This window comes from Polypterus senegalus, chromosome 6 (genome assembly GCF_016835505.1).
Source record: "Polypterus senegalus isolate Bchr_013 chromosome 6, ASM1683550v1, whole genome shotgun sequence".
In the NCBI taxonomy this organism is placed as follows: domain Eukaryota; kingdom Metazoa; phylum Chordata; class Cladistia; order Polypteriformes; family Polypteridae; genus Polypterus; species Polypterus senegalus.
Genome location: NC_053159.1, coordinates 129,986,336 through 130,007,168, shown reverse-complemented (window position 1 = coordinate 130,007,168; position 20,833 = coordinate 129,986,336). Strand labels below are relative to the sequence as shown.

The 20,833-nt window shown below is 35.9% G+C and overlaps 1 protein-coding gene across 5 annotated transcripts in view; it reads right to left on the bottom strand.

Moving 5' to 3' along the window:
- git1 (G protein-coupled receptor kinase interacting ArfGAP 1) overlaps positions 1-20,833 on the bottom strand; it is a 100,966-nt gene that overhangs the window by 26,872 nt on the left and 53,261 nt on the right. For 4 of the 5 annotated variants that reach the window (XM_039757185.1, XM_039757186.1, XM_039757183.1 and 1 more), the window contains 7 exons: positions 10,898-11,003; positions 10,702-10,788; positions 10,235-10,365; positions 10,047-10,141; positions 8,727-8,769; positions 1,497-1,523; positions 664-712 (listed from right to left, as the gene is read on the bottom strand). In XM_039757185.1, the coding sequence (XP_039613119.1) occupies positions 664-712; positions 1,497-1,523; positions 8,727-8,769; positions 10,047-10,141; positions 10,235-10,365; positions 10,702-10,788; positions 10,898-11,003 (538 nt within the window). The remainder of the gene's footprint in view (positions 1-663; positions 713-1,496; positions 1,524-8,726; positions 8,770-10,046; positions 10,142-10,234; positions 10,366-10,701; positions 10,789-10,897; positions 11,004-20,833) is intronic. The other variant, XM_039757187.1, reaches the window with a different exon arrangement.

Below are 20,833 nucleotides of genomic sequence, written 5' to 3'. Positions count from 1 at the left end.
TGAGTCTAAAAGCTTATTTAAAAAAAAAAAAAAAAAAAACCTGCAAATTTGTTATTTGAATATCTAATAAAGAAAAAGAAAAAAAAAACCTGTGCGATAAACATGGCAGCTCTTTAAATGGATTGTTTAACTATCAAACATAACCAAGCAAAAATAGTTTATTTTTAAAATTCATCTTGAAAGCCTTATTTCAAGCAATAAGAGGACTTTCTTCACGCACATGGAAACTATATGACTGAAGTGTTTTCTGTTGTACATGTTTTAAACAAATTAACCACCTTGACGTTTCATCACAAGGTAACCAATTTAGACCCGTCTCACCGGCCTGTAACAAAAATGGCAAAACATCTGTAAAATATTACAGACATATACTTTTACGCACATGAGAAAGGTACTCCATACATATACTGTATGTATTATGTCAGTTTGGAACATTTAAGTGAACATCAAAAACAAAGCAAGCTGCATTGAGATGTGGGACAAAAACGGCAAGGAAACTAAATGTGAAAAGCGTATTAAATACAGTACATTTAAAACTTAAATGAAAACCTGCAAAATCTAACGCAAAAACTTGATTTGTAACCATGAAATGCACATTGAAACATGCAATAAGTGCTTTGACTAGATCCCAGCTCTGTCCTTTAAATCACATCATCGACTCACCCCTTGTAGCTTCTTCTTAGCTGCCTTTGCCAGCTCAGAAAGGTCCAAACTGTCAAGAACAATAAAGGAAAAAGAGGGGAAAAAAGATGCAAAAACATGAAATATAATGGCATTATCACTAAAGTGCTGTATTGCATCGGTACTTTTACACAGTTAAAATGAGATGTGCATTTCCCAATCCTCAGTCAAGTTCTGCCATAGTAGGTAAAATACAAACAGTCTATCTTATGCACAAAAAGAAACTTGCAACCTTTCACCCATAAAAAAACATGTTAAAATATACTATTTAATATATTTTTCTGATTTCCCATAATATTGTAAATCTTATTTGTTAACCTGTTTATTTCAAGCAGATAAAAACGTTTATACAAAATGGAAACCTACTGAGCCATCACAATATTTAAGAACTAAAATAATAGGCATGTGGGTCAATGGCAAATGTGCAATAGCATATTCCTGTTTCAAGACAAAATGCTGATTTTTACTTAATTTAGTTATTTACTTTTGTAACTTCCAGGTTTAAAAATACTAATCCTTTTAGCTTGGCATTTAACTTTTTTATACATTTGATATTAAGATTACAGGATGAATGGCATCATGCAATATATGGCTATGTTTTCTATTAAAGAGGCTATGCTTTTCAAATCATTCTGACTGCAAATTTCTGCCGAGATAATACAGATCTGCAGTCTTATGTCAGTATTCTAAGTGGGAAAAACTGCTGTAATCTTTGAAAATGAGCTGTGAAAAAAAAGGAAATTGGTTAGGGTCTAAAGTGAAACAAATATGTACACATAAAGATGATAGGAAGGAGAATCAAGCAAAAGAGATACCTCTGAGTCGGGCACTTTGGTCGAGCTCTGTCTCCAATGCAGCAAAGTAGAGAGAATAGGAAAGGAATGAGTAGGAATGACAGAGAGTGAGATGTCCCTGAATTACAAAATCCTAATGTTGCCAACCTCCTTTTCTGATTGTGTTTTTGCGCATTAGATTATATATATATATATATATATATATATATATATATATATATATATATATATATATATATATATATATATATATATATATATATATATATATATATATATATATATATATACACATACATATATACACATACATATATACACAAATTTCTATATCTATATATATCTATCTATATCTATATCTATATCTATATCTATATATATATATATATATATATCTCATTACAATTAACCCCCCCACTTACTTTTTAAATTAGTTTATTTTTACACTAATTTCAGTATCTTAGAGATGTACAGATTAAGGGAGGGACTGTGATCTTGAGGAAGTCACTCAGCTGGCCTATACTCCACAGTTGAATTAAATATAAAAACATTTTGTGAGACACCACCTTGGCAAGATGCTCAGTATTGAAAAGCATTATATAAAATAAAAGCTGAGAAAGCAAGTCTAGGGTGAAAATAAAATCTTACGAAATAGAAGGACACACTAGATTTGCTTTAATTACAAACCACACCAGTACAGAATGAGTCATACATGGCACACTCTAGAATTCTAAGGCCTGAATGTTCATAATGCAGCAGAAGAAATCACAGCGTGTCAGTGCCAAACTTCTGTCAGCTTAAGTTTTCTAAACCATACATTTTAAGTGTGATCTTTTTTAAATAAAAAAATAAAGACCAAAATGAATATTTGCTTATTTATATATGTATACATAACAATAAATTAAAAAATGAAACTTTAGAAACCCCATTTATAGCCACATTAATTTTTCTCCAGCAGTGAGAAGTATATACTGGAAAAATTGTAGTCAAAAGACAATTAAAATATTATTTAAATATATCCTTGAAGCCCTCTGCAACTTTGACATCACATATATTTACATTAAATAAAGGAAAACAAATTCAATTCAATCAGACGTGTTCACAAGGAGGTAATAGCTGTAAAAATGCACAACTAAAGTCAATAAACTGAATCAGTAATATAGACATATGATTTGCATTTAAAGAACTTTTTTTTGTTTGCTATGGACCTCCCTTCTCAATTTTTTAAACATCACACTTCTATATTTACTATTATTCTTCCACAGAAACTACAAGATAATAGGCAAAAGACGACAGGCTTATTATGGAACAAAACAGATTAAAACAATTTCAAATTCGATAATTTGTAAAAACTGAAACTTACTGTCTACAATATTTATTTCAAACTATGAACTGGATTCAGAATTAAACTTTGTGAAGTATGTCACACAAATTGCCTCAATTGACTCTATTAAATACATTATAACTAAATAAGACAGTTAATTCTGAGAGTTCAGAAAATGACAAAGAATATATTTCATTAAATAGACAACTATTTAGAAATATAATTTCACAAGATCTGACAGAGATCATGTAAACAACAAAAGGCAAAGCATTCTTTAAAATAAAGCACTGCAGCTTGAGGAGTGTCCAAGTTAATTTGGTTTAAATTTTCAGGTTGAACTTGAACTATCAATATTAAAACAAATCTGCAATACAGATGCAAATTAAAATTAAGTGTATTATTCAAATAAATATTTGCAGTGTTGTATATACTTTGTATGTATTGTATATGCTTTTTATATAGTTACTGTTTTGGTCGTGGCACCTCCGCAACACAGGACTCTTGCTCAGTTCCTTAAAATAAGCAAGTGAAATTTGCTGCCTCCAAATGACTGACACCCTAAAACAAATCCTACTACACATACAGGACTCTCTTTGCACACAAGGAGATGTTATGGCAGAGAAAGCAATATGGATCACAGTACACAAATAAAAAAAAATGTATGTGCAACACATTGGGTGTGCAGGACTCCGTCCAATCCAACTTGATACTTCATAGTACAGAACACACGTTAAGTGCAAGAGTTTTGTTTTTTTTTTTTTTTTTTTAAACAGTTACAGAAAAGATGTAATACAAGCAACCTGAATATATATTTTCCATCATACCTTCCTGTTTCAGGCATTGTGAATCAACCTGAAAGCTACCTTAAGTCACGGACAACATGTTGACTGAAGTGGCTAAATTAGTACTGCTGACTTTGAAAAGACTATTTAAAATTGTGAGATTAAAGCCATTACAACAAAAGAAAAATCACAAAAGTGGTATTGTAAAAAAATGAAAATGCAGAAAGTTCAGAAATGCTTGGTAAAGATCTTGTGTCCTATTTGACCTAACAACAAAAAAACTGCAAAAAACTCACTAGTTACAGTATATACAAATCAATAACTGTAGAAAATCTTTCATCAAAAAACTGGTGTCCAAATAAAAACATGGCTTCTTTTCCTGTCTACTCTCCTTTTAAACTTTAAATGCATATTTAAATGCACAAAGCTATTATGCTGGGGTGCACAGAAGACCTCGGTGTTTGCTATGGATAATGTTTTGAAAGCACTCCTCTAGAAAAATGCCAAGTACTGTTGTGAAAGAGGTTGCTATTTTAAAAAGCCTTCGTATGTGCAGACAAAAATAGCTTTCCAGCACCATCACACCAGATTGCTCAGTCAAAAAAAAAAAAATAAAGACATGCCTGACCTGAAAAAGTGATTATTTTTTTCTAAGGCATTCAGATCAAATCTGCATCACAGACTATATTAAGTTCTGTGTCAAACAGTGTACAATTTTCCAAATAACAAGGCCTGGACTAATAAAGAGCTAAAAAGTCTCCTGAATGACAAGGAGTAAGCATTCAAATCTGGTGACAAAGCAGCCCTAAAGGGCATGCAGGGAATGCTTAAGAAAAAGCTGTGTAAGGAGAATGGAGTATGCATAGCTGAAACAGAAAACTAACTCGGAACAACATGAAAAACGTTAGTAGTTGATTGGACATAATTACTAGACTCAAACACTCCGGGGCTCAGGTGGTAGAAGGGAATGTGGACTAAATACTGAACCAATTTTTATTTATTTTTTTAGTTAAGATTCTCTCTCCTTCCACCATTACCCTCCTCCAATGGCCAGCTCCTCCCAACACCATTCTTAACGCATCAACAGTTCCTGCCTCTGACCATCAGTATGGTTTGGCCATAACTGATGACCAAGTGAGGACACAACTGATGAGACTACACACAATAAAAGCTAGGAGATTGCATGGAGCCAGTCTTCAAGTTCTTTAAGGGGTGTGATTTCCAACTTTATAGCATCCTCTACTTCCCGTTCAGTCTGTCATGAAGGCTCCAGAAAGTACCACTGCTATGGAAAAACATCCCGCATTGTGCTTCTTCATCTAATGACTGTATACCAATGGTCCTTACATCCCACATCATGAACACCTTTGACAGGCTAGTCCAGAACTACACAAATCCTTTTGTAAAAGACCACTTGTACACACAAAGGTTGCAGTGGAAGATCCAGTTACCTATCTGCTCTGCAAGGCTAATTCAGATCTAGACAATATGTTTGAAGATTATGTTTTTTGATTTCTCCACTGCCTTCAATCTACCTCTGGTAATGGCACACGTTCAAGGATATGCAGGTTGATGAGCCTGTGCTGTTCTGGTTAATGGACTATCTGTCTGGAGGATCACAGCTTGTGAGGCTCAGGGACTGTGTCTCTGAGGCAGATGTGAGCAACACTCCACGAACTTTCCCGTCTCCTTTTCGCTTCACTCTGTACAACTTGGACTACAAATATAACACCAGGTCATATCATTTGCAGTAATTCTTAGACGATTCTGTACTTATAGGATGAGACAGACTATGAGAGTCAGGTGGAGAACTTTGTTATTTTGGTGCAAAAAGAATTATCTGCAGCTTAACATCAGAAAAACCAAAGAACTTGCTGATTTTTGCTACATCAACAAATCCTCTACTTCCAGTCAGTATTCAGAAAGTAAATTTGGAGGTGATGCAATTGAAGGTTCACAATAACAACAGACTGGACTCGCCTCATAACATTTAGGGAATATGAAGGGCAGAACAAACTTTATTAATTTATTTTTTTAGGTGACTACACTCCTTTAATGCGTGTAAGCAGGATCATTTACATGTTGTTTAAATTTGTGATGGAGTGATTTTCTCTGCTGTGATGTGGTGTGCTGGGCCGGTAACATCACCTCAAGAGAAGCCCACCAAAACAACAAGCTAATTAAAAAAAACATCCAAGCTGTAACATCAATTTTGCAGTCTCCTAGACATTCACCGTGCAAACATGCTTTTGCCTTAGGCACTTCCAACATGTCTTTGAGGAGGATTTTGCAAGGGGACCTTAATTTCCATCTGTACAAAATGATGGCAGTGCAGGAACTCGCAGAGAGAGACTGGGAGAGCCATAGAGTTGTGCACAAACATTCTGCAAAATGTTCATCGAGAAGCCATTGTCATGTGCAGCAGCGAGTCACATTTGTTCAATTCATCATAATAACCATTCATAGCGGCTCTAAAATCTGTACTGACCCCTACTCTCTCTTCTGTTTCTTTTTCTGGTTTCTTTGTGGTGGCGGCGCTGATGCTCCAACATTTATGGACTGAAAGCCAGAAGTCTACGTGACCATCATCATCAAGTCCTTCCATGAGAACCCTAAATACAAAGAGGACTGTTTCACTTATGTTAGGTAGATTGCCCAGAGGGGACTGAGCGGTCTCTTGGTCTGGAATCCCTGCAGATTTTATTTTTTTTCTCCAGCCGTCTGGAGTTTTTTCTGTCCACCCTGGCCATCGGACCTTACTTATTCTATGTTAATTAATGTTGACTTATTTTTATTATTTATTGTGTCTTCTATTTTTCTATTCTTCATTTTGTAAAGCACTTTGAGCTACATTTTTTTGTATGAAAATGTGCTATATAAATAAATGTTGTTGTTATTTCCATTTGAATGGTTGTGTAAACGAGCAAAATGTTCGCTATTGGGCTGAAACCAAACCTTGTGAACTTCATCAGAGATCCCTGCAAAGTGAGTGTGTTACAGTTTGGTGGCATTGTAGGCCGTCACTTTTTGAGGAGGGGGAAGAAACAGTCACCACCACTTCAGAACACTATACTGAAATGCCAGGGAACTTTTTGTGGCCCCAACTGGAAGAAATGGATGTAGTGGGTGCCTGGTTTCAACAGGATGGAGCAACAGCTCATATGGTGCAGAGATCCACGCAAGTTATGTGGGAGATGTTTCCGGGGCAGCTAATCTCCCTGTGTAGTGAAGTTGAGTGGCTTTCACGTTCACCTGATCTCGTTCCGTGCATTTTCTTCTTGTGGTGCTATCTCAAGTCAAAGGTATACACACACTGACTTCAAAACCTTTAAGCCCTCAAGGATGCTATTCGCCATGAAATTGCCACTATTCCCCCCTTGAGATGACCAAACAAGTCATGCGAGTGTTAAGAAACCATCTCTATGAGTGTATGATTGCCACCACCTTGAGGACAACATTTTTAAAACACAGTGAAAAATATCAAAATACTGTATCAATATTTTGTATATCCTTGTGTTGTTATGAAATTTATTTTATATTGTAGCATTTTTGTACAATAAACGTTTAAAATGTGGTACTTCTTTTTGGCTCACCCTATATTTATTTTTTGATTCTGCTTTTGTAACAAGCTCAATTTCTCCATTTGGAAAGATAAAGGTGCTCTCGGTCCAATCATTAGCAAGGCTTCAATATTAACTCTGTACCCAAAGCAAAGCAAATTTTTTTTAGTTACACTGAAACACATCCTATTTTTACCTTAAAGTCAATCACTATTACATCACAATATTCCCAACAGGTAATCTATCAATATCTAAATATGATAGGTTATTTGACCTAAATAGAGCAAACTGAAAAAGGAACATAATGTTCTAGGTTTGAAAAATAACCCTGCCACATACCAGGTCAAAACAAACAGCTTTGTCTGTTATAATTATTTCACATCGATTCAAAATAAAGTCTAATTACAAGGCTGACAAAGGTCAAAATGATTTTCTAAACAGCAGCTGAAAATTTTAGAACAGTGAAGAACAGAATTATAGCTCCCACTTGTGGGCTAAGAGAGCACATCAGATTATATAAGATATCTCCCCTACCCCATACTAGCAAAATCCTCCCGCAAAGTACATGTTGAAAACAAGATATTTAAAGATATTTCACAGGCTTAACTATGTCAATGTTAAATCAGTTTATCAAGGTGTCCGTATGAAAATATTTGATGCTATATGGATAAGGAAAACATGATACAATTGATTTTAAGATTCTTTAATTATAAGGATAACAAGAAAAAAAGGCTAATTTCTCATTCATCAGTGTTATCATCTTGATTAAATATCACATCTTAAGAGTTTTGGCATAATCTTTAGTGAAAAAACACATATGACATATTTGAAAACATAAAAATACACTCATCCAGAAGTGACTAATGCTAACAGATTTTCTTTGTAATAAAGCAGCTTCTTCCCCCTACAAATGAGACTTGAAGGTGATAAAACCAGTTATGTATTCATGTAAAATACATTTGTAATAATTCAGATTAAGATTCCTATTTCAACACTGCAACTGTGGCAAATGATAGTGGTCTTTGTCAGAATTATAAATTAACATTTTAAGTGAAACAGAATACTTATCCTACTAAAGCATACAACCAATATATTTATAACAGGAAGATATTTATCCGATGAATGAAAACAAAGAATAAAATGTAGAAATATTCAAGAGTAAAGTGGAAGTGAGAAATAGCTATAAAGATAGAGATAAGCAGTTTAGAGTGAAAACAGCCACAATGTATTCTTTTTCAGCATAGAAGAAATGTACATAGAAAAAAATCAGAGGGCACTGGCGGCAAAATAATTCAATTAAACATTCAAATATGACTATTACGATTTCAACCAAAATAGACATATGTTTTAGGAACAATTTCATCTGTGAATGTGCTTTCATACTCTCAAAATTCTTTTTGTAAACAGTTTCGGACATTAGGCACACACATTTAAAGAATAGTAAATGTAGTCATCCAATGTGTTATTCAATAATTATTTTAAAAAAAATATATATATATATATATCTAAATGTATTATATAGCTCTACATCTATATATATCTATATCAACTCTTATTAACACTTAAATGTTTGATGTAAATTTACCTGTCAGCCATCTGAGGGATTATATAATGCCCATTTTTATGATCTAAAAGGAAAAACAAAAAACAAAGTAACCGCTATTATATGTAAATTTCAATAATATCATGCATATATATACTAGTATACTAGGTCCAATTTCAGAGTAATACAGTGCTATGTAAAAGCTTGGGGTCCCCTGATACAAATTACAGTATTAACTTATACCTTGCTAAGCTTTTGAGACAGCAACTTCATTTTAACATATTTTATACGTTATGGAAACAGCAACAACTCAGTAGTGAAATATTTATTGGACCAACAGAACCAAATTAACGTGCATTTAAACAAAAATAGGCAGAGTGCATAAATTTGGGCACCCCAAAGGAATAATCCCATCAATATTTAGTACAGCCTCCTTTTGCTGAAATAACAGCATGGAGACACCTCCTACAGCAACTGACAAGTCCCTCAATTCTGGCTGGTGGTATTTTGGACCATTCTTCCATACAAAATGCCTCCAGTTCAGTCAGGTTTGATTACTTCCAAGCATGGACAGCCTGCTCCAAATGAATACATACATTTTCAATGATGTTCTGGAATGGCCACCCCAGTCCCCAGGCTAAATTTTACAGTAGGCAGCAAGTTGTTCTCTTGGAATGCTGTGTGTTTTTTTTCGCAATGCTAAGTGCCTCTGGTTGTGATCAAATAACTCTACCTTAGTCACCTTACCATTCTAACCAGCCTTTGGCTGTGCCTTTCAGATATTTTTTGGCCTACCACATCTTTCCTTCACAAGGACTGTTCCTGTAGCCTTCCATTTCCTAACTATATTTCTGAGTGTGGAGAAGGAGAGTCCAAACCATTGTGATAATTTCTTGTTTTCCTTCTCCTAATTCATAACGACGAATTATCTTAATTGTTAGGTCAGTAAAGAGTTCTTTAGAGGTTCCCATGTTGCCACTCTCTAAGAGAAAACCAAGGACAAGCACAACTAGCAATTACCTGTTAAGTAACCTTTTTCATGATTGGTTGCATCTATCTTTGTAGTTTAAGGTCTAATGGGCTAATCAAAGCAATTTTGGGCTGCAACCTGTCAGCATTAAATGACTACAGGTCTTCAAATTAATGCAATTAAAAGGGTGTCCAAACTTTTACACATCTGATTTTTTACATTTTATTTCATACAACTCAATAATGCTACACTGAGATTTTTGGTCTGAAAAACATCCCCTTGTCTACATTTCTCTAGTAAAAATGGCAAAAAGAGCAAATTATCATGCAACTTCAGAAGGATACCGGAACTTTTATATAGCACTGTATATTAAAACATTCAGGAAAACTTACCCGGGCGACGCCCACAAAGGTAAAAAGCAAGCCTGTCTGTAAGCTCATACTGGCACTCAACAAGTCTTTCAGCCAAATCCACATGAACAGCCTGCCTATCATGATTCAAAATTTAAAAATCAAAATTGGCATCCATATACGAGATAAGTGAACATGCAAAAGCTTTCAAAGCATACTTGGGGTGTTACCTGGCATAATCCATTGGGGTTCTACCATTAATATCTGGTGCACCAGGGTCCGCTCCATATACTACAAGCAATTCTGCTTGTAAAACCTGACCAGCTTTGGCAGCCACATGAAGAGGCGTGGTTCCTTTTTCCTGTATAATTTAGAAGTAGAACTACATTTACAAAATACCATTCTATCGATTTTCAAACCTTTGCTGCACTTAATAGTCTAGATCACATTTGCTTTATTATTTGCAGGTGCCATCGGAGGTATAATCTGATAAACACTAGAAAGGAAACAAACTGCAAAAACTATGAAAAACTACAGGTCTAAAAGTAAGAAATGGAGATCCATAGAACAAAAAAAAGCCAAAGGTTTGACATATTGGAGTATCCATTCCTTCCCAAATTCTTATCTTATTGCAAGCAAGAAATAAAGAATTCACAACACAGCACTGAAGAGGATTTTTTTTCTTCATTCTTCTTACCGGATGGAAAAAATTGGCTTGAGCACCAAGAGAAAGCAACCGCAGGCAGGTTTCCAAATTGCCAGTCCGAACACTAGAGTGCAGTTGCTGGTAATGATAAAGCAAAAAATATATTCTGCTTATTTATAAATTCTGCTAGACAGTTCACAATTAAAAACCATGCCAACACTAGGAACTAAGCCCAACTTTAGCTCACCTTGCTCAGATCCTTTGTAGTCACACCATCATCATCACGGCATGGCAACTTGTGAACAAAAGCCAGCATCTGGTACTTTGCACGAATGAATTCTGACTTTGTTGGACTACATTAAAGATTGCAAATGAGGAGATAAAAAAAAAAAAAAAACAGTGTGTTAATAAGTAATATAGGACACTCTTTTTTGAGCTGAAAAAATGAAATATTAAAAAAAGACAAAATAAATTCAACCATTTAAATCAAGCACATTATTTTTATACTACAGTATTTATCAAAAAGGTAGGAGAAAGCTCAGTAGTCACATTAACACACACATCTTTGGAATGTAGGAACAAAAACACAGAGACATAGGAAGAATGCATAAAATGAAACAGTGACTGGCCCAGGATTCAAACCCATTCTCTTACAGTTGCATGACAATAAATCTGATTATTGCACCTTTGTACTACACTGACTATATATTCCAATAATAGAGTTTAAAATGATTACCTTAATTTTTTTAACCTGCTAGTTACACCATATTATTTTTAGTGATAGCAAAGACAAATTTTCAACCTCATCTCTTCATGGAGAATGGAGATTAAGTGAATGATTCAACAAACTTCAAAAGGGGTTCACAGTGGACCAATACTAAATAACAGCAAACAATATTAAACATCTATGGGGAAAAAATCTTCAGTTATTCATGTTGCATAATCCACAAGTCACTTACCCAGTTGTATGTTCACAATATCCAAATACATGTATTTCACTAAACTATTTTTGAATAAATACCTTCAGAAAAACAGAGTAGTAGATGGACAGGAAGCATATTCAAATAAGATCAAGCTTTTGATCTGAAGATCAAACTCTCCTCTCATTCACTGATCAAGAGTCCTGTCTTCAGTTCAAGAGCTCAACCCCATCTGAATGAAAAAAAGTAGCCTGAAGGCTGCAACTGCAATGGAGAAATAAATAAATGACAACCAGCATGCTCCACTGAAATTAAGGCAGAAGTTTTTTTTTAATGATTTTAGTCCTTTAAAATGGCCACACCTTGTGCAAGTGTGAAAAGAAAGCACGCTTTTGTTTAGTACAGCAGGTCACATGTTGATTTCGAATAGGAAAAGGTTGCCTTAGAAAATACAGAGATTTTCATATTAGTAAATTACAACATTACCTCACTGCTTAGTAAAACTTAGCTTAAAAAGCAAATTAGGCTATTTTATTTGTAAACTTTTTAAATATGTTAAGAGTCCATCTTCTTCATAAATATATTCATTTTATTTTTTTAGAACTGTGAATTTTATTTCAGACAACCCATTTACCATATATACTTGCAGATAAGTTCTCCCGCGGATAAGTCTGGACTTGATTTTACAGTATAATTTCTGGTATTTTATAATGTCGGTCATATAAGTCGAATGCGGATGACTTACACTATTGGTACAAGGGATTATGATATGCTAACGCCCACCTGAGAGAGTAACCACGGAGCACACAGCCTTTTTTTCTATGTGGGTGCGGCAATGCGCTGTATCAGGGCGTGCTCCTAACCTCTCTCTCTCTCTATTTAGCCTACATGACCACACGGTAATACAAAAAACACAAAACTGTAATAGTTTGGGTATCTCACACCCTCATACACCTTTATCGTAAGGACATCCCTTATCTACGATGGAGCGTTTGATCAGAAGAAAATATAAAGATGGTTTTAAAAGTCGTTGAAGTAGCAAAAAAAAAAAAAATTTGGTAACTGAGCTGCTGCAACAAAATTCGATTCGTCTGAAAAACTGATGCGAGATTGGAGGAGGCAAGAAGATTTAAAAAAATAAATAAATAAAAAAAATAAGTGTCGCATTTTTGATCTTGGGTACAAGTCAGGGACTAATTTAATGATTGATTTTTTTAGGTTTCAAGACCTGACTTATACGCGAGTACATATGGTAATGTGTTCCAGCTTTTTTGTTAATTTTACATATACAGTGGATTAAGAATGTGTTCAGATCACTTCACTTTTTCACATTTAGTTATATTTCAACCTTGTGCTAAAATCATTTCAATTTGTTTTCACCCACATGAAGCAGCATACAGTACTCCAGGAATGACAAAGTGAAAACAACAATGTCAGACGTGGGGGGTAGGGTAGGATCATGAATGCAACTGAGAGAATGAAACTGAATAAAAAAACACTTCATTTCACATAAAGACACGCTATAGCTCTGCACTCTGTACAAAGTTAAGTAAATAAATCCAGACAAATAATATTCGAGCTGGCTTTTATGTACATTAAGTAACATACAAATGTTGATGTACAACAAAACAAGGGCAATTTTATTCAAGACTATAACCGAAGAAAAAAGAAAGTCACAACTACACTGCAGAGCTTCCTGTGTTTGAACGACACGGGCATGCTCAAAAAATACATGTGTAATGCCACGAAAAGTGCATGCAGACACTTCATTTTGCAAGCATTGGTACGAGAATGCAGTCAGACTTCTTTTTAGGGCACGTACACTGTCCAGATGTAAACACTAGCGTGTAGAGTCACTTGCAAACTGAAGAGTCTATAGCTGCAGGTGGAAGCTGCCATCACTGTACTTTGTATATGAGAGCCAGATCAAATGTTATTTACTTATTTACCTTGGTTTATTTACTCTCTTCCTACAGAGTGCAGAGCTATAGCGCATCTTTATGTGAAAACCTTACAAGTGTCTAACCTTTACAAGTATCATACATTTACACCAGCTGTTACAGACTGAAATCAAATGTATGTTTTTATTCTAAAATAGTAAGAATAAAAGCAGTTTACTTCTCAAAACTGACTTGTCGGTGATCGAACCCGTGAAGTTTTGATTACCTGTCAACAGTTGATACCATTGCACCACCAAACGGTTGTAGTAAATGTGTGTCTATGTCGCAGGTTATTTTTCTGCAGTTATATTTTTAAATAAAAGCGCACCTGTTCTGTTATATTTGTACCTTTTGTAAAAGTGTTTCTTTGATATTTGGACTTCAGGCTTCACACATTATAAACTTCATGTCTACATTTTGTCAATTACTACTAAAACATGAAAAACGTTTCTTTTTTTAACAATGTGTTGGCATAGATCATTGTAGACACGGAACACATATGAAATGCATGTGATCCAAATAACAATATACAGTGGTGTGAAAAACTATTTGCCCCCTTCCTGATTTCTTATTCTTTTGCATGTTTGTCACACAAAATGTTTCTGATCATCAAACACATTTAACCATTAGTCAAATATAACACAAGTAAACACAAAATGCAGTTTTTAAATGATGGTTTTTATTATTTAGGGAGAAAAAAAAATCCAAACCTACATGGCCCTGTGTGAAAAAGTAAGTGCCCCCTGAACCTAATAACTGGTTGGGCCACCCTTAGCAGCAATAACTGCAATCAAGCGTTTGCGATAACTTGCAAGGAGTCTTTTACAGCGCTCTGGAGGAATTTTGGCCCACTCATCTTTGCAGAATTGTTGTAATTCAACTTTATTTGAGGGTTTTCTAGCATGAACCGCCTTTTTAAGGTCATGCCATAGCATCTCAATTGGATTCAGGTCAGGACTCTGACTAGGCCACTCCAAAGTCTTCATTTTGTTTTTCTTCAGCCATTCAGAGGTGGATTTGCTGGTGTGTTTTGGGTCATTGTCCTGTTGCAGCACCCAAGATCGCTTCAGCTTGAGTTGACGAACAGATGGCCGGACATTCTCCTTCAGGATTTTTGGTAGACAGTAGAATTCATGGTTCCATCTATCACAGCAAGCCTTCCAGGTCCTGAAGCAGCAAAACAACCCCAGACCATCACACTACCACCACCATATTTTACTGTTGGTATGATGTTCTTTTTCTGAAATGCTGTGTTCCTTTTATGCCAGATGTAATGGGACATTTGCCTTCCAAAAAGTTCAACTTTTGTCTCATCAGTCCACAAGGTATTTTCCCAAAAGTCTTGGCAATCATTGAGATGTTTCTTAGCAAAATTGAGACGAGCCCTAATGTTCTTTTGCTTAACAGTGGTTTGCGTCTTGGAAATCTGCCATGCAGGCCGTTTTTGCCCAGTCTCTTTCTTATGGTGGAGTCGTGAACACTGACCTTAACTGAGGCAAGTGAGGCCTGCAGTTCTTTAGACGTTGTCCTGGGGTCTTTTGTGACCTCTCGGATGAGTCGTCTCTGTGCTCTTGGGGTAATTTTGGTCGGCCGCCACTCCTGGGAAGGTTCACCACTGTTCCATGTTTTTGCCATTTGTGGATAATGGCTCTCACTGTGGTTCGCTGGAGTCCCAAACCTTTAGAAATGGCTTTATAACCTTTACCAGACTGATAGATCTCAATTACTTCTGTTCTCATTTGTTCCTGAATTTCTTTGGATCTTGGCATGATGTCTAGCTTTTGAGGTGCTTTTGGCCTACTTCTCTGTGTCAGGCAGCTCCAATTTAAGTGATTTCTTGATTGAAACAGGTGTGGCAGTAATCAGGCCTGGGGGTGGCTACGGAAATTGAACTCAGGTGTGATACACCACAGTTAGGTTATTTTTTAACAAGGGGGCAATTACTTTTTCACACAGGGCCATGTAGGTTTGTTTTTTCTCTCCTAAATAATAAAACCATCATTTAAAACTGCATTTTGTGTTTACTTGTGTTATATTTGACTAATGGTTAAATGTGTTTGATGATCAGAAACATTTTGTGTGACAAACATGCAAAAGAATAAGAAATCAGGAAGGGGGCAAATAGTTTTTCACACCACTGTAGTATTTATAAAAGGTGCGATTTTGCTTGACTTCTCACTCTATACAACTCCAAGCAACTGACACGCAGGAAAACGGACTTGAGCTGAGAAAACTGTGCATTGGTGGGGGATGTGATAGCAGAATGCTTGCTACTTATCAACACATTTAAAGGACAGAAGACAGTGACGGAGAGGTGAGAAGCAATTCAAGGTGGGACGGATCTACGAGTTTTTTCGTAGGCTCTGGTAATTCTAGTGTTAATTGATTTTAGCAATTAAATGTAAATATACATGCACTTATACAGGATGGTCCAGATCTAATTATGCAGATCCACATCGTATGGATGACTTTGATTTATGTGGGGACGATTCCAGTTTGGCGCGAAGACAATTCTTCATGTCATCAGTTCACACACTTCTCGATGGTCCAGGATTTTACGGGTGATTTTCTATGTAATAAACTTAATAAGATATAGAGTAATGAAAATTGCATAATTAGATCCGGACCACCCTATACATTTTAATCGTTTTAAATCATGTATTGCTCTACAGGTTTTTGCTGTTAAAAATACATTTACTATATTTAAACAGGTGTGTTTTTTTTCTAAAGTGTATCAACTAGACATTCAAAATTCTTGAGGTGTAACTAAACAATATGGATCACCATTCTAATTATGTAGTACTTGTTTCTTACCAAAATCTACGTTATACGACACACAGCAACAAATAAGAAATACAGCACAAATCTTGTTTCCAATTAAAAGTGTAAACTGTTGCATTTTAAACAAGCTCATTGTCCAAACTCAAGTGTCATCTGTTTTAATTTAAAGGGCGCAATAAAAGTCTTAATTCCATAGAGAAGCTTTTCTTGCTGTTTGTCTAGTTGCACAGGACTTCTCCAGTTACTTTTTTCAGTTTATTACTCTACTTTCTTTAATGTAAAGGCTAATATACCACTGATAAAACAAGCTTCCACTCACTACTCTTTGTTTACAGTGCAGGATGTCTGCCGAAAATGAAAAAAAAAACTACTATAGTAGTACTATCATAGTTGCAGTGCTCCCTTTTGCAAGGTACTAAGTTATTGTAAAACTTGGAAGAAATTACAAAATATTTTTTGTAATTGGCCTTTTTACTGATCAAGTCTCTTTTTAGAGAAAATCGGCAAATTGTGATTGGCGGCCAATCAATCAGAGCATCCTTATCTAGGCTTTATGATGAGAGGTCTGGTAAAATCAAGACTGGTGTTGTGACTGGAGGAAACCAGGCATTGCTTACCATGTGTGCAATACCATTTCTACAATGAAACACAGTTGTGGCAGCATCATGGTGCAAAGTTGTTTTTCAGCAGCAGGGACTCTGAGACTAGAGAGGATTGAGGAAAGGTGGAATGCTAAAATTACAGAGATATCCTTAATCAAGGTGCTTCACAGTGCTCTGGACCTCAGACTAGACAGAAGGTACACCTTTCAACAGGACAATGACCATTAGCACAAAGAAAAGACAACAAATGAGTAGCTTTGTAACAACTCTGGAGATGTCTTTCAGTGGCCCAGCCACAGCTCGGGCTTGAACCCAACAGAACATTTGTGGAGAGACCTGTAAATAGCTGTCCACCAAAGGTCTCTTTCCTACTGGACTGAGCTTGAGAATTTCTACAGACAAGAATGACAGAATATACAGAAATCCAGATGTGTGAAGCTTGTCAAATCATACTCAAGATGACTCCAAGTCGGACTCAATGCCAAAGATGCTACAACAAAGTAAAGAGTAAAATGTCTGAATATTTGTGTCAAGGAGTACATTTATATGGATACACAAACGTGTGATAAGATGAGAACCTAGTTAAGGCAGAAACCTGGTTTCTTAAAAATGTCCATTTACATTTGCAAGTATGCTTCTGTAATTCTCTTTTGGCAAAACGTGCTGATGTAAACTGCACACAAAAAATGTGCAGGATGCGCAACATCATTGTCCTCTGTGAATCTGAAAATAAGTATGAAGACTACGGTAATTTTTTTTTTTGTATTTTATAACTACGTTTAGTCTTTCATGTGCAGTGAAGTAAACAAAATATATACCCTTTTGACAACCTTAACCTGAGCCACTGGTGATTAGTGATGTGAATACTGGCTATGGCATCACCTACTTACACCATTTCAACACATATATTGTAAATAGCTGGACTAAAACTAAGCAGAAATGTATTAATAAAATATTGGTTACTGGTTTGCATGCATCTCTTTTCTACTTGGCTATGCGATTGCACCCTGCAAAGCAGCACCATACCGGTATGTGCATTACTTACCTTGCACCCAGTGCTGCTAGGATAATATTAACAGAGGTATTGTTATTTCAGTAAATTAAGTATTTTGTTAGGTTAGATATTACTTTTAAAAAAGTAAATCGGACTATGTAATGCACTTTACTGCTATCCCCAAAACTGCTCCAGAGACTGTGTTCTATATGTATATTTCAGATTATTTCAACAAGGAGAAGGAATAATGCAATTGCTTGAGCATTTGCCTCAGATTTATTTTTGTGGATGCTTCTAACTATGGCCACTGAAAGCAAAGCTAAGGAGGCAAACTCAGAGTGCAACAGACACCTGTAGACAATAAACTCTTTAAGTGTAACCCAGTGAAGGGTTCAGCTGGTCAAACAACCGGGTTACTTGCAGCGAAATCTGTGTGTGTTAACCTGGTTTCTCTGAGACCAATAAACAAGATTCTCTAATTGCAGTAAAGGTTTACATGACATTTTAGAAACCAGGTTATTAAAGTGCATGTAAATGCGCTCATTATTAATATTTCAGTTTTTATTTTTAAAATTTCTGTGCAGTTTTCTAAAATCCTGCTTGCACTTTGTCATTCTGGGATATTAAATGTGAAGAACAACATATACACATACAGTGCATCTGGAAAGTATTCACAGCGCATCAATTTTTCCACATTTTGTTATGTTACAGCCTAATTCCAAAATGGATTAAATTAATTTTTTTCCTCAGAATTCTACACACAACACCCCATAATGACAACGTGAAAAAAGTTTACTTGAGGTTTTTGCAAATTTATTAAAAATTTTAAAAACTGAGAAATCACATGTACATAAGTATTCACAGCCTTTGCTCAATACTTTGTTGATGAACTTTTGCCAGCAAGTCTTTTTGAATATGATGCCATAAGCATGGCACACCTATCCTTGGCCAATTTCACCCATTGCTCTTTGCAGCACCTCTCAAGCTCCATCAGGTTGGATAAAAAGCGTCGGTGCACAGCCATTTGAAGATCTCTCCAGAGATGTTCAATCGGATTCAAGTCTTGGCCACTCAAGGACATTCACAGAGTTGTCCTGAAGCCACTCCTTTGATATCTTGGCTGCGTGCTTAGGGTCGTTGTCCTGCTGAAAGATGAACCGTCGCCCCAGTCTGAGGTCAAGAGCGCTCTGGAGCAGGTTTTCATCCAGGTTGTTTCTGTACATTGCTGCAGTCATCTTTCCCTTTATCCTGACTAGTCTCCCAGTTCCTGCCGCTGTAAAACATCCCCACAGCATGATGCTGCCACCACCATGCTTCACTGTAGGGATGGTATTGGCCTGGTGATGATCGGTGCCTGGTTTCCTCCAAACGTGACGCCTGGCATTCACAGCAAAGAGTTCAATCTTTGTCTCATCAGCCCAGTGAATTTTGTTTCTCATGGTCTGAGAGTCCTTCGGCAAACTCCAGGCGGGCTGCCATGTGCCTTTTACTAAGGAGTGGCTTCCGTCTGGCCACTCTACCATACTGGCCTTATTGACGGATTGCTGCAGAGATGGTTGTCCTTCTGGAAGGTTCTCCTCTCTCCGCAGAGGACCTTTGGAGCTCTGACAGAGTGACCATCGGGTTTTTGGTCACCTCCCTGACTAAGGCCCTTCTCCCCTGATAGCTCAGTTTAGATGGCCGGCCAGCTCTAGGAAGATTCCTGGTGGTTTCGAACTTCTTCCAATTACGGATGATGGAGGCCCCTGTGCTCATTGGGACCTTCAAAGCAGCAGAAATTTTTCTGTAACCTTCCCCAGATTTGTGCCTCGAGACAATCCTGTTTCGGAGGTCTACAGACAATTCCTTTGACTTCATGCTTGGTTTGTGCTCTGACATGAACTGTCAACTGTGGGACCTTATATAGACAGGTGTGTGCCTTTCCAAATCATGTCCAATCAACTGAATTTACCACAGGTGGACTCCAATTAAGCTGCAGAAACATCTCAAGGATGATCAGGGAAAACAGGATGCACCTGAGCTCAATTTTGAGCTTCATGGCAAAGGCTGTGAATACTTATGTACATGAGATTTCTCAGTTTTTTTATTTTTAATAAACTTGCAAAAACCTCAAGTAAACTTTTTTCATGTTGTCATTATGGGGTGTTGTGTGTAGAATTCTGAGGAAAAAAATTTATTTAATCCATTTTGGAATAAGGCTGTAACATAACCAAATGTGGAAAAAGTGATGTGCTGTGAATACTATCTGGATGCACTGTTATATACATATATATATATATATATATATATATATATATATATATATATATATATATATATATATACACACACACACACATATATATATATACAGTATCAAACAATGTTCATACAAACAATGTGGCTCAAAGTACTTTGTAAGATGTCAAAAAAACTTACAGGAAAAGAACAAATAAGATTAGGCAATATTAATGAATAAGTAATAATGAAAAACAAATCTGTACAATGTTATAAAACAGATATAACTAGCAGAAGAGTAATGTCCTTATACACAATATCATGATGCAAGTCTCTGAAGATGAGTAATAGGGTATGATGGCCAGGAGGACAGAGAAAAAACACACCAGTTAAGCTGAAGAAAAAAAAATCTGCTGGGTTCCAAGCCCAAAAGACTGCCCAGCCCCCACTGGGCATTCTACCTAAAATTAATGTTCTTAAGTCATTCCTCTTTGCTTTCATAAAAAAAAAAAAAATATTGAAATGATTTTAACATAAGGCTGCAACATAGGAAAATGTGAAAAAAAGTGATGGAGTCTGAATACTTTCTAAATTCACTGTATATGCCACATGTACAGTATATCTTTTATTTAAAATGTTTTGTGAACATGTTTTATTTACCGACCGCAATTTTATTGAGGAAAAAGTCTGAAATTAAAAAATAGAACTTACACACATTTAGATATTACA